Here is a 13183-nt window from a genome sequence, read left to right as displayed (position 1 = left end):
TCTAATAGTAAAACTCACAAGTCTCAGAGACAAAGAGAAAATCCTGAAAGCAGCTCGGGACAAGAGGTCTGTAACCTACAACAGTAGGAACATTAGATTGAAAGTACCTTATATGCTTTTTTCAAGCCCAGCTAGTATCTTTATAATCATCATTCTGAACTCTAGTTCCGACATCTTACTAATGTCTGTATTGATTAAGTCCCTCGCAGTCTGTACTGCCTCTTGTTCTTTTTTTTTGAGATGATTTTTTTCTGTCTTGTCATTTGTCCAGAGGAGAATGGATGAATGAGAGAACAAAACACTAAAAAAATGCTAAAGGGTAACAGAACCCCAGACCTATCCACAGAGACCTGGCAGGCCAGAAAGGACTGGCACAATTCAGAGCACTAAATGAGAAAAATATGCAGCCAAGAATATTATATCCAGCTAGGCTGTCATTAAAAATAGACGGAGAGATAAAAAGCTCCCAGGACAAACAAAAACTAAAAGAATTTGCGAACACCAAACCAGCCCTACAAGAAATATTGAAAGGGGTACTTTAAGCAAAGAGAGAACCTAAAAGTAACACAGACCAGAAAGGAACAGAGACAATATACAGTAACAGTCACCTTACAGGCAATACAATGGCACTAAATTTTTGTCTTTCAATAGTTACCCTGAATGTGAATGGGCTAAATGCCCCAATCAAAGGACACAGGCTATCAGACTGGATAAAAAAACAAGACCCGTCGATATGCTGTCTGCAAGAGACTCATTTTAGACCCAAGGACACCCCCAGACTGAAAATGAGGGGGTGGAAAACCATTTACCATGCTAATGGACACCAAAAGAAAGCTGGGGTGGCAATCCTTATATCAGACAAATTAGATTTTAAACCAAAGACTATAATAAGAGATGAGGAAGGACACTATATCCTACTTAAAGGGCTTATCCAACAAGAAGATCTAACAATTGTAAATATCTATGCTCCTAACATGGGAGCAGCCAATTATATAAGCCAATTGATAACAAAATCAAAGAAACACATCAACAATAATACAATAATAGTGGGGGACTTTAACACCCCCTCACTGAAATGGACAGATCATCTAAGCAAAAGATCAACAAGGAAATAAAGGCTATAAATGACACACTGGACCAGATGGACTTCACAGATCTATTCAGAACATTCCATCCCAAAGCAACAGAATACAAATTCTTCTCTAGTGCCCATGGAACATTCTCCAGAATAGATCACAGCCTAAGTCACAAGTCAAGTCTCAACCGGTACCAAAAGATTGGGATCATTCCCTGCATATTTTTGGATCACAAAGCTTTGAAAGTAGAACTCAATCATGAGAGGAGAGCTGGAAAGAACTCAAATACATGGAGGCTAAAGAGCATCCTACTAAAGAATGAATGGGTCAACCAGGAAATTAAAGAAGAATTGAAAAAATTCATGGAAACTAATGAAAATGAAAACACAACTGTTCAAAATCTTGGGGATGCAGCAAAGGCGGTCCTAAGAGGAAAGTATATAGCAATATAAGCCTTTCTCAAGAAACAAGAAAGGTCTCAAATACACAACCTAACCCTACACCTAAAGGAGCTGGAGAAAGAACAGCAAATAAAGCCTAAACCCAGCAGGAGAAGAGAAATCATAAAGATCAGAGCAGAAATCAATGAAATAGAAACCAAAAGGACAGTAGAACAGATCAACAAAACTAGGAGCTGGTTCTTTGAAAGAATTAATAATATTGATAAACCCCTGGACAGACTTATCAAAAAGAAAAGAGAAAGGACCCAAATAAGTAAAATCATGAATGAAAGAGGAGCGATCACAACCAACACCAAAGAAATACAAACAATTATAAGAACATATTATGAGCAACTCTATGCCAGCAAATTAGATAATCTGGAAGAAATGGATGCATTCCTAGAGATGTATCAACTACCAAAACTGAACCAGGAAGAAATAGAAAACTGGAACACACCCATAACCAGTAAGGAAATTGAAGCAGTAATCAAAAATCTCCCAACAAACAAGAGCCCGGGGCCAGATGGCTTCCCAGGGGAACTCTACCAACCATTTCAAGAAGAATTAATACCTATTCTTCTAAAACTGTTCCAAAAAATAGAAATGGAAGGAGAACTTCCAAACTCATTTTATGAGGCCACCATTACCTTGATCCCCAAACCAGACAAAGACCCCATCAAAAAGGAGAATTACAGACCAATATCCCTGATGAACATGGATGCAAAAATTCTCACCAAAATACTAGCCAATAGGATCCAACAGTACATTAAAAGGATTATTCACCACGACCAAGTGGGATTTATCCCTGGGCTGCAAGGTTGGTTCAACATCCACAAATCAATCAATGTGATACAATACATTAATAAAAGAAAGAGCAAGAAACATATGATCCTCTCAATAGATGCAGAAAAAGCATTTGATAAAGTTAAGCATCCTTTCTTCATTAAAACTCTTCAGAGTGTAGGGATAGAGGGTACATACCTCAATATCATAAAAGCCATCTATGAAAAACCCACAGCGAATATCATACTCAACGGGGAAAAACTGAGAGCTTTTCCCCTATGGTCAGGAACACCGCAGGGATGTCCACTATCACCACTGCTATTCAACATAGTATTAGAAGTCCTAGCCTCAGCAATCAGACAACAAAAAGAAATAAATGGCATCTGAATCGGCAAAGAAGATGTGAAACTCTCACTCTTTGCAGGTGATATGATACTTTATGTGGAAAGCCTAAAAGATTCCACCCCAAAACCGCTAGAACTCATACAGGAATTCAGTAAAGTGGCAGGATATAAAATCAATGCACAGAAATCAGTGGCATTTCTAAACACCGCTTTTCTCAGTGCAAAGTCTGCCTGTCCCTGTCCCTCTCCCTCTGCCCCTCCCCCTGCCCCCCAAATAAATAAATAAAATATTAAAAAGAAAAAAGATTTTGACACCCAGGCAATATCTAAAAGGCTACTATTTCTATCAAGTTTTTCCCTAGCCATGTCACAGACCTCTCTCCCATCTCTAGATTTAGTGTTTGGATCACCCAATTTAGCCTATGTCAAAGGGTCTCATATTGACCTCTAGATATTCCAAATCCTGTCAGTTTAACAAGTGTACAAGGAGTGTCTATTTAGTAAGACTATTAGTTCACTTTGAAAGAAGACAATCATGTATTCTGCTTTTTTGTTGTTGTTGTTATCTCCTATAATGTGGGCAAAAGATAGAGGCCCCAGAATCAAAATAAAAGCTATTGATCTGCTATTTCAAAATTAATATCCTTAAATACTTGTAAGCCCCAGATATATACATGGTAATACAATCACTTAAATTGAATCATACTTTATTACTGCATTTCCTTCTGGTTGTTCTTTATGCAGAATATGATGGAAGTAACCTCGACTGCTTGAGCAGTTAGAAATATTTTTAAGTATGGGTAGTAGAGAGGTGCTGTGTTATGATGTCTATTTGTATACAAAATATCACCTAAGTAAGCACATATGCTAAAGATTGATCAAGATAACTAGTTGATTTGAAGTATTTTAATCTGATTCTGTAGGGATACTGTGTAATAGGTGGGGATGGGAGTGGTAGAGGTTGTGAGGGATTCACTGGGCAAATTGTTGCCATTGAAGTGAATCACCTGGTGGTGAATGTCATTCTCACTGCTTTGGCCATGTCAAGTTTCTCTAATTTAGTTTGCCATATTTAAGTATGTCTAATACGCCATAACTAAAATTGCATGGGACACATTTATACTAAAAATTATTCACTGTTTAGGGGCGCCTGGGTGGCTCAGATGGTTAAGCGTTTGCCTTCTGCTCAGGTTATGATCTCTAGGTCCTGGGATTGAGCCCCACGTCTGGCTCCCAGCTCAGCAGGGAGTCTGCATCTCACTCTGCCTCTCACCCTACTTGTGCTTTCTCTGTGTGTGTCTCTCTCTCACAAATGAATAAAATCGTAAAAAAATTATTCACTGCTTATCTGAAATTTAAGTTTAACAAGGCATTCCATATTTTATCTGGCAACTCTACCCTGATTATCTCAAGGGGTATTATGAAATTCTAAGAAAATTTATTTTGTTTAATTTTCAAAACTAGGCATATGCCCTATAACTTCAACTTGCGAAGGGTGGACAGAAGATCAATGTAAAATCAAAGGAAGGATATTAGGATACTAACTTTAAAAGATTATACATTTCAGAAGTCAAGGACCTTGGCTAGCATGCTCACTGTTCTATTCCTGTGCACAACTGATGTTCTAGGGAATAGAAGGTGCTAAATATTTTTTGAGTAAAAAATGGCATATATAAATGTCTCCATTTATTTTGAGAATATAAACTCTTCTCTTTTATCATCAGGAATAAAAAGCTGATTAATCCATTCCTTTTAGTAACCTCAGCTCAAAGAGCTCAAATAAATACAACAGGTAACAGTGAAGGTGAAGTATAGAAACTGGCTGTGGCTATAATCCAGATAGCCTGCCAAGCATAGACAGAGTGTCAATGGAGTCATTGTTTGTAAGATTTCAGATATAGGCATCTTTAACAGTAATGTGCACATTTGCATTACAAACTCACTCAACAATAGAGATTTACGTCCACCCTGATTTTTATATATTAGTTTTACAAAGGGACTTTGTACATTTACAAGTGATTTTATAGTCTACTTAAAGGCATTTATTTAAAAATATTCTAATTATTTGTGGGATTTCAGTAAAGAGGTGAGTCAATGGCATTCAATTGTTGAATTGTGTTAAAAGGAAAAGAACTAGGAAAATCCTTCTACGGAGGAGAGTATCCAGCAATTTCTAGAGAGGAAAATGTAGAAAGGAGTTTTGCAAGTGAAGAGATATTCTTTAAAAATACATAAATAAAGGAAATATATATGAGTAAGGAAAAGCAGAAATATGGTGATAATAATGAAGTATTGTACTATTGAGAGAACATTAGGGAAAAGATTGAAAGGGAACTCTTGGCAAAAGGCCAATTCATAGAATATGAGCATTATAACACTATAAAATAGGAGTGGATTTTTCTGGCCTCAACAATGTTTAAAATATGTATTTTTTGCAAAGATTAATTATTATATTGAGAGCCACAACTTTTTTGAAGCATACAGTTTGATTTGTTATGTCATTAAGTAAAAGCTATAAAGCACTGAAAACCTAATATAACTTAACCAATACAGTAAATGAAATCTTATTTAATTGTTTAAATCCAAGTGAAAACTGACTAAATGACTGAATCAAGTTTAGACATGAAAAATGGTCTTTATAGGCAAAAATACCTATTTTTGAAGAGATTGTCCCCACTTGTTGTAATAGGCCAGACGCTCTAAGTGATATGTCAGCAAGCTACTTGGTAGATCTACCAATGGAAGAAAATTGAAAAGATACATATATAAAAAAAAAATTAAAACATGTCATATGGAATGTGGTGGTTCTGACATGGAAGTTACATAGAACAGCTTAGTTGGTCAAAATTAGATAATCCCTTTGTGGAGGAATCTTAGCATCTCGGTTGGATATTCTGTGTGTTTCTTTAGACCTCTAAGAACACTTGACCTTTATGAGGCATAAATATATGTTTTGCTTAAAAATTTTCCAATTTTTATGTAAAACCAATAGTAAAAATGAGAGTAGGTGACAATGTTTGTTGAATTGTTAAAAAATTTCAACTATTTGAAGATCTAATTGGCTTTATTCAGTGATTCATGAATGGAGCAGCAGCCCATCTAGCAAGAAAGGAGCTCTGAGGGACTGTACAAAATGGAGGATTTTATAGGAACAAAGAAGGCAGGACAAGGGTGTTAAAAGAATGGATTATTTCAGGCAAGGTTACTTTCCTTTAGGGGAAGGCAGAGGTCTTATCAAGGAGGTTACCCTACAAATGCTGATCAGGAACTTCCAGACTGACTTACTTAAATTCTAGCTAGTTAATATACAATATAATACTGCTTTCAGGAATAGAATTTCGTGATTCATCACTTACATTTAACACCCAGTGCCCACCACAAGTGCCTTCCTTAATACCCATCACCAATTTAGCCCATCCCCCCACTCACCGCCCCTCCAGCAACTCTCAGTTTGTTCTTTATAGTTAAGAGTCTCTTATGGTTTGCCTCTCTTTTATTTTTTTCTCCCTTCCACATGTTCATCTATTTTGTTTCTTAAATTCCACTTGTAAGTGAAATCCTATGGTATTTGTCTTTCTCTGTCTGACTTATTTTGCTTCATATAATACATTCTAGCTCTATCCACATCATTGTGAAGGGCAAGATTTTGGGTTTTTTTGATGGCTGAGTAATATTCCAGTGTGTGTGTGTGTGTGTGTGTGTGTGTGTGTGTGTGTGTGCGTGTGCGCCACATCTTCTTTATCCATTCATCAGTCAACGGACATTTGGGCTCTTTCCATAATTTGGCTATTGTTGATAATGCTGCTGTAAACATTGGGGTGTATGTGCCCCTTTGAATCAGTATTTTTGTATCCTTTGGAAAAATACCTAGTAGTGCAACAGCTGGGTCATAGGACAGTACTATTTTTAACTTTTTGAGGAAACTCCATACTGTTTTCCAGAGCAGCTGCACCAGTTTGCATTCCCACCAACAGTGTAAGAGGGTTCCCTTTCTTCATATCCTCATCAACATCTGTTGTTCCCTGTGTGTTAATTTTAGCCGTTCTGACTGGTGTGAGGTGCTAGCTCACTGTAGTTTTGATTTGTATTTCCCTGATGATGAGTGATGTTGAGTGTCTTTTCATGTGTCTGTTAGCCATCTGGATGTCTTCTTGGGAAAAATGTCTATTCATGTCTTCTGCCCATTTCTTAACTAGATTATTTGTTTTTTGGGGGTGTTGAGTTTGATAAGTTCTTTATAGACTTTGGATATTAACCCTTTATCAGATATGTCATTTGCAAATATCTTTTCCCATTCTGTAGGTTGCCTTTTTGTTTTGTTAATTATTTTCTTTCCTGTGCAGAAGCTCTCTTTCTTGATGGAGTCCCAATAGTTTATTTTTGCTTTTGTTTCCCTTGCTTCCTGTGATGTGTCTAGTAAGAAGTTGCTACAGGTGAGGTCAAAGAAGTTGCTGCCTGTGTTCTCCTCTAAGATTTTGATGGTTTCCTATATCACATTTAGGTCTTTAATCCATTTTGAATTTGTTTTTGTGTATGGTGTAAAAAAGTGGCCCAGTTTCATTTCTTTGCATGTGGCTGTTCAGTTTTTCTAACACCATTTGCTGAAAAGACCGTGTTTTTTCCATTGATAATTCTTTCCTGCTTTGTCAAAGATTAGTTGACCATTGAGTTGTGGCTCTATTTCCGGGTTTTCTATTCTGTTCCACTGATCTATATGTCTGTTTTTGTGCCAGTACCATACTGTCTTGATCACTACAGCTTTGTAATAAAGCTTGAAGTCCAGAATTCTGATGCTTCCAGCTTTGCTTTTCTTTTTCATGGTTGCTTTGGCTATTTGGGGTCTTTGGTGGTTCCATACAATTTAAGGATTATTTGTTTTAGCTCTGTGAAAAATGCTGGTGGTATTTTGATAGGGATTGCATTAAATGTGTACATTGCTTTGGGTAGTATAGACATTCTAACAATATTTGGTCTCCTAATCCACAAGCATGGAAAGTATTTCTATTTCTTTGTGTCATCTTCAATTTCTTTCATGAGTGTTCTCTTTCATGAGTGTTCTATAGTTTTTAGAGTACAGTCCTTTTATCTCTTTGGTTAGGTTATTCCTAGGTATCTTATGGTTTTTGGTGCAATTGTAAATGGGATCGACTCTTTGATTTCTCTTTCTGCTGCTTCATTATTGGTGTATAGAAATGGAACAGATTTCATTACATTGATTTTGTATCCTGTGACTGTTGAACTTACGTATCAGTTCTAGCAATTTTTTGGTTAAGTCTTTCAGTTTTCTACATAGAGTATCATGTCATCTGTGAATAGTGAAATTTTGACTTCTTCCTTAACGATTTGGATGGCTTTTATTTCTTTTTGTTGTCTGATTGGTGAAGCTAGGACTTCCAGTACTATGCTAAATAACAATGATGAGAGACAACATCCCTGTCTTGCTCTTGATTGTAAAGGAAAAGCTCTTAGTTTCTCCCTGTTGAGGATGATATTAGCTGTGGGTCTTTTGTATATGGCCTTTATGATGTTGAGGTATGCTCCCTCTATCCCTACTTTGTTGAGGGTTTTTATCAAGAATGGATGCTGCACTTTGTCATATGCTTTTTCTGTAATCTATTGAGAGGATCATATATGGTTCTTATCTTTTCTTTGATTAATATGGTGTATCACGTTGATTGATTTGCAAATATTAAACCACCCTTGCCGCCCAGGAATAAATTCCACTTGACTGTGGTGAATAATTCTTTTAATGTACTGTTGGATTCGATTTGCCAGTATCTTGTTGAGAATTTTTGCATCCATGTTTATCAGGGATATTGGCATATAATTCTCCTGTTTAGTGGGGTCTTCATCTGGTTTTGGAATCAAGGTAATCCTAGCCTTGTAGAATGAGTTTGGAAGTTTTCCTTCCATTTCTATTTTTTGGAACAGTTTGAGAAGAATAGGTATTAGCTCTTCTTTAAATGTTTGGTAGAATTCCCCTGGGAAGCCATTTAGTCCTGGACTTTTGTTTGTTGGGAAATTTTTGATTACTGCTTCAGTTTCTTTGCTGGTTATAGGTCTTTTCAAATTTTCTATTTCTTTCTGTTTCAGTTTTGGTAGTTTATATGTTTCTAGGAATTTGTCCATTTCTTAGAGATTGCCCAATTTGTTGACACATAATTTTTCATAATATTCTCATAATTCTTTGTATTTCTGTGGTATTGGTTATGATCTCTCCTCTTTCATTCATGATTTTATTTATTTAGGTCCTTTCTCCTTTTCTTTTTGATAAGACTGGCTTATCAGTTTTATAAGGGGTTTATCAGTTTTACTAATTCTTCCAAAGAACCAGCTCCTGGTTTCATTGATCTATTCTATTGTGTTTTTTTGTTTGTTTGTTTATTTCTGTATCATTTATTTCTGCTCAAATCTTTAGTATTTCCCTTTTTCTGCTGGCTTTAGGCTTTATTTGCTGTTCCTTTTCTAGTTCCTTTAGGTGTAAGTTTAGGTTGTGTATGTGAAGTTTCAAAGAAGTCTTGCTTCTTGCGGTAGGGCTGTATTACTATATATTTCCCTCTTATGACCACTTTTGCTGCTTCCCAAGGGTTTTGGACTGGGCCTATTGTTTTCTTTCTAATAAGATATTTGTGCCATTCTAAATGAGTGTACCTATATAACTGCTAAAAAGTTAAATACCTACAGCCTCAATTAGCAAATGGGAAGCAGAATATTTCAGTTTTTCTTTTTATGATGATGTTGTGGGAATAATAACTCTTTGTTTAGACTCTAATTCTACACCTCATTTTCATGGGAAACCAAAATTTTATAGATACTCATTAAGGTCAAACAGCATTTAATTTAATGCAGGGAATCATGCAATACAGTTCACCAAGATAAAGGTAAAGAATAACAAAACCAGTAAGACCTCCTTAAAATGAATTAGTAAGAAAACCATTCCAACAAATCGGGAAAAATATCCTCAATTTTGAATTATCCTTAAAGCAAATTTCGTAAACATACAAAAATTAAAACTGGGCCAAGTAGCACATGGGCAGTTATAAGGTAAACCCTTTGAATATGTAGGAAGTCCTCACTTTGCACATTTTCAGTATGCACAAAATTTGGTTACCAAGATTTAGGTGATTAACACCAGTTCCCCAACAACACAGTTCCAATTTCAGTTACCATGATATGTCAACTGGGTATAATTAAATAAGTATTCATTTCACTCACACATGGCAAAGTGTGTGGTTGTCTTGCCTCCTTATCTCCCATGATGTTTTGAAAAAATGGATCCTTGAGAGAATTGGCCAAGAAAAATTAGAGTGTAGTAAAGAAACCATAACTGACAGCAGGGAAGTAAAATTGAATCAACTGTAAATGGAATTTCAGAAGAGAGAGCTGATGGTGAGAAAGTTGACACTGTGGATGTATATGTAGCCAGAGGGGATGGGTGAAGGCAAACATACCATCATAAATGGAGAAAGTGATTGTGCCTGAAAGATGGAGAAGTCCCCGAGGAAATGATGCCTGCTAAAAAAAAAACCTTCACCCAAAAGGCTTTCTCGGAAATATTTCACAACATTTGAAAGTGCAAAGGATAAAATGTTGGAAGCTGCTCCAAACTTAGCGAGGAGCATAACGAGTCAGAGTAGACTTGTGGATTTATTTTAGTTTCCTGAAGCTAAGTCTCTAAAAGACTGAGAACTTTCCAAAGCTGTCCCTCTCTTTCTGATTCAAATATTCTATTCATGACTGTTTTCCATGACAATAATCTTTTATGTGCTCTTCCTACCTTCCCTAGAGTGTTAGATCTCCTCCCCTACCTAGGATAAGATCATTTTTCTGAAATGTTATCTCTCCAGCCTTCCACTTGTACGGGCATATCCTTGATTTATGCAATAATAGACTTTACATTTGCTTGGATCCTCTCATTAAGAAAGAGAAGAGAGATCAAGTGGAATTGTAGGCTCAGCATTTTCTCCATGAATCTCAGTTCATGGGGACATGTCGTCCCCCACTTTACCCCTGGTTTCCCTTTCCTTGGTTTCCATTACCCGCAGTAAACCCCACCATCCAGCAGCAGGTGATTCTCCTTCTGATGTACCTTCAGAAGGTCAATAGTATCTCATGCTACATCACAATGCCTATATCATTCACCTCAGTTCATCTCATCACATAGCATTTTATCATCTCACACCGTCACAAGGGTGAGTACAGTACAGTAAGATTTTTGAGAGACCACATTCACATAACTTGTATTACAGTATAGTGTTATAATTATTCTATTTTATTATTATTATTGTTAATCTCTTACTGTGCCTAATTTATAAGTTAAATTTTCATAGGTATGTAGGTACAGGAAAAAACATAGTATATAAAAATGTTCAGTACTATTCACAATTTTAGCCATCCAGTGGGGATCTTGGGACTTATACCCCATGGATAAGGGGGAGACTATTATATTCAGTATTTTTAATGAACTACACCCCCAGCGCTGCCCTGTATGTCACATCCAGTTCTTGCCATGCACTGACCTCAAATAAACCATATTAGTACTTCCTGCCATAATGTCCTACATACTTGTCACATCATCTTTATAGATGCTAAAAAGAAAGAATAAGCAATGAAAAATAGAAAGAACAACAGCTTTGGCAGAAAATGCCAGATAGAGAAAATGAACATACCTTTTAGGTCATCATCTATCTTGGGTAAACTTGGTGAAGCCAATGTGTCCAGTGTAAAAGCGAGATCTTTGTGAAAGGTTTCAACGTGTTCTTCATTAATATGGACAGCAATCTGAAAAACATTTTTAAGCCAGGAAATGAGAAAAAAAAAGATTTTATGAATAAGAAAGTCTGTACTTATACTTTCATTTAATTGGAATGCTAATTGGTCGGTTCTCTATTCCCTCCTTAGAAGCTCTGTTTTTGAAGATTTTATGGAACATGGAGCATACTGCTTTGTCATTCCTTAGTAAAGAAAAACAACAACAACAACAACAAAGAACAAAAACCATATAACCTTCTTCCAACTTCTCCTCTGCTTCTGGGCAAGCATTTCTCTCTCAGAAGTTCCTGCTTTTGCTTACTGTTGGCGAGGAAGAGAGTGGCAATGAACTTTATCTGGTAGTCTGGGCAGCGTAAGTTGAAGCACCAGCAAGTATGGCCTTGCAGCTGACACTGAAATCAAAGACTCTTTGTTTCTTGGGGATTGATGACTGATTGCTGCCTCATCAGTACAGTCTCCCTGGAAAAGCATTTCCAGCTTCCTCTCCCTGTCTCCGAGAACTGAATCAGGTGTGAGGCACACCTTTTCCCAAGAACCAGGACCTCACAAAGGAGCTTTCTCTGTCAAAAGCAACGTCTGCCTCATTTTTTTTTTTATTTGCATTTATTCTGCAGAATTTACTCCTGGGTCATAAGTTTTTGTTTCTTCAGTTTCATCTGGGATATCTTTTTCTTTTGTGCATCCTCCTCTTCTGGTTTAGGAACAATCTGCTCTTTTTCAGTAAGGATCATCTCAATGTGGCAGGGAGAGCTCATGTATGGGTTAATCTGACCATGAGCCCTGTATGTTCTACGCCGCATCTTGGGGGCTTTGTTCACCTGGATGTGCTCAATGACCAGAGAATCAACATCTAAACCCTTAAGTTCAGCGTTACTCTCTGCATTTTTAAGCATGTGCAGTAAAAATTCAGCACTCTTCTTGGGCCACCGACCCTGTGTCCAGCCCCACTGTTTGTCCTGGGCACACCTACCAACTCCACCATTGTAGCGACGGAATGGCACACACTGCTTCTGTAAAGTGACGTCTTTCAGATACTTGGTGGCTTTTTGGATATGCATACCCTTGATGGCCTGGGCAGTTTCACGTGTGTTCTTAAAGTGAACACGAAGATTTGAACCTCTTGATTTACATGATTTCGTAGGGTTTTCTGGGTCAAGCGAATAGTGAACCATTTTCAGAGGTCACCTCAGGCCGCTTAGGGGAAAGAGCAGCCTCTTTTTTTTTTTTTTAATCAGGGTGTGGCAAATCTGGCTCACACGCCAAGGTACAGTCAACTCGCAATGTGACAGGAAATGTGGAATAGCATGTCTTAAATTGATTTATATGACTGCATTAGTTCATATGATTACATGAGGTGGAGCCATGCCTTTTTCTTCTTTATTCCTAATGCAGAGCACAGTCAGTGCATGCAACATATAAGCTCTCAGTAAATGTTGTGTTAAACTTAAGAGTTTTACTTGTTTGTTGTTTTCCAAGGCTGCCCTTGTAATTACTCTTGATCCTTTCTGTGACCAATGCAAGTGCTATGAGAACTGGAACTGAGTTGCAGAGTAGGCAGGCAACAAATATCAGCTGGAATGGTATTCTGTATATATTCCAGGATTATTTTATTTTCAAGCTGTTCCATGTAAACAAATGGCACCCTCACTCTCCTCCCATCCTGTCCAGCGTGCTTAAAACTGCTGATTAGTTTTTCTTGCTCAAGATTACTAAGGCAAAAGTAACTGCATTATGCCACTGTTTTTTAATATACTGAGGGTTCACAGTT

At 37.1% G+C, this 13183-nt stretch overlaps 2 protein-coding genes across 8 annotated transcripts in view; both read right to left on the bottom strand.

The window, feature by feature from the left end:
- Positions 1 to 11771, bottom strand: part of RBM46 (RNA binding motif protein 46) — a 139469-nt gene extending 127698 nt beyond the window's left edge. For all 7 annotated transcript variants that reach the window (XR_003520809.1, XR_003520808.1, XM_027599052.1 and 4 more), the window contains exons 1-2: positions 11650 to 11771; positions 11313 to 11424 (exon numbers count right to left, since the gene is read on the bottom strand). Coding sequence is in view for 5 of the 7 variants with exons in the window: in XM_027599052.1 (XP_027454853.1) it covers positions 11313 to 11424; positions 11650 to 11685 (148 nt within the window). In the remaining 2 variants the exon portion in view is untranslated. The remainder of the gene's footprint in view (positions 1 to 11312; positions 11425 to 11649) is intronic.
- Positions 11772 to 12032: 261 nt separating this feature from the next.
- LOC113924805 (60S ribosomal protein L17-like) lies at positions 12033 to 12595 on the bottom strand. The gene has a single exon (XM_035726175.1). The coding sequence runs from the start codon at positions 12585 to 12587 to the stop codon at positions 12033 to 12035; it is 555 nt and encodes a 184-aa protein (XP_035582068.1). The 5' UTR covers positions 12588 to 12595.
- Positions 12596 to 13183: the final 588 nt, after the last annotated feature.

Source organism: Zalophus californianus, chromosome 2 (assembly GCF_009762305.2).
Source record: "Zalophus californianus isolate mZalCal1 chromosome 2, mZalCal1.pri.v2, whole genome shotgun sequence".
Classification (NCBI taxonomy): domain Eukaryota; kingdom Metazoa; phylum Chordata; class Mammalia; order Carnivora; family Otariidae; genus Zalophus; species Zalophus californianus.
Note: the sequence above shows the minus strand (reverse complement) of the source record. Positions and strands in the feature narration are given on the sequence as shown.

What these genes read in the sequence shown, in the direction of transcription:
- LOC113924805 (XM_035726175.1), bottom strand. Translation starts at nt 12,587, where the DNA reads ATGGTTCACTATTCGCTTGACCCAGAAAACCCTACGAAATCATGTAAA.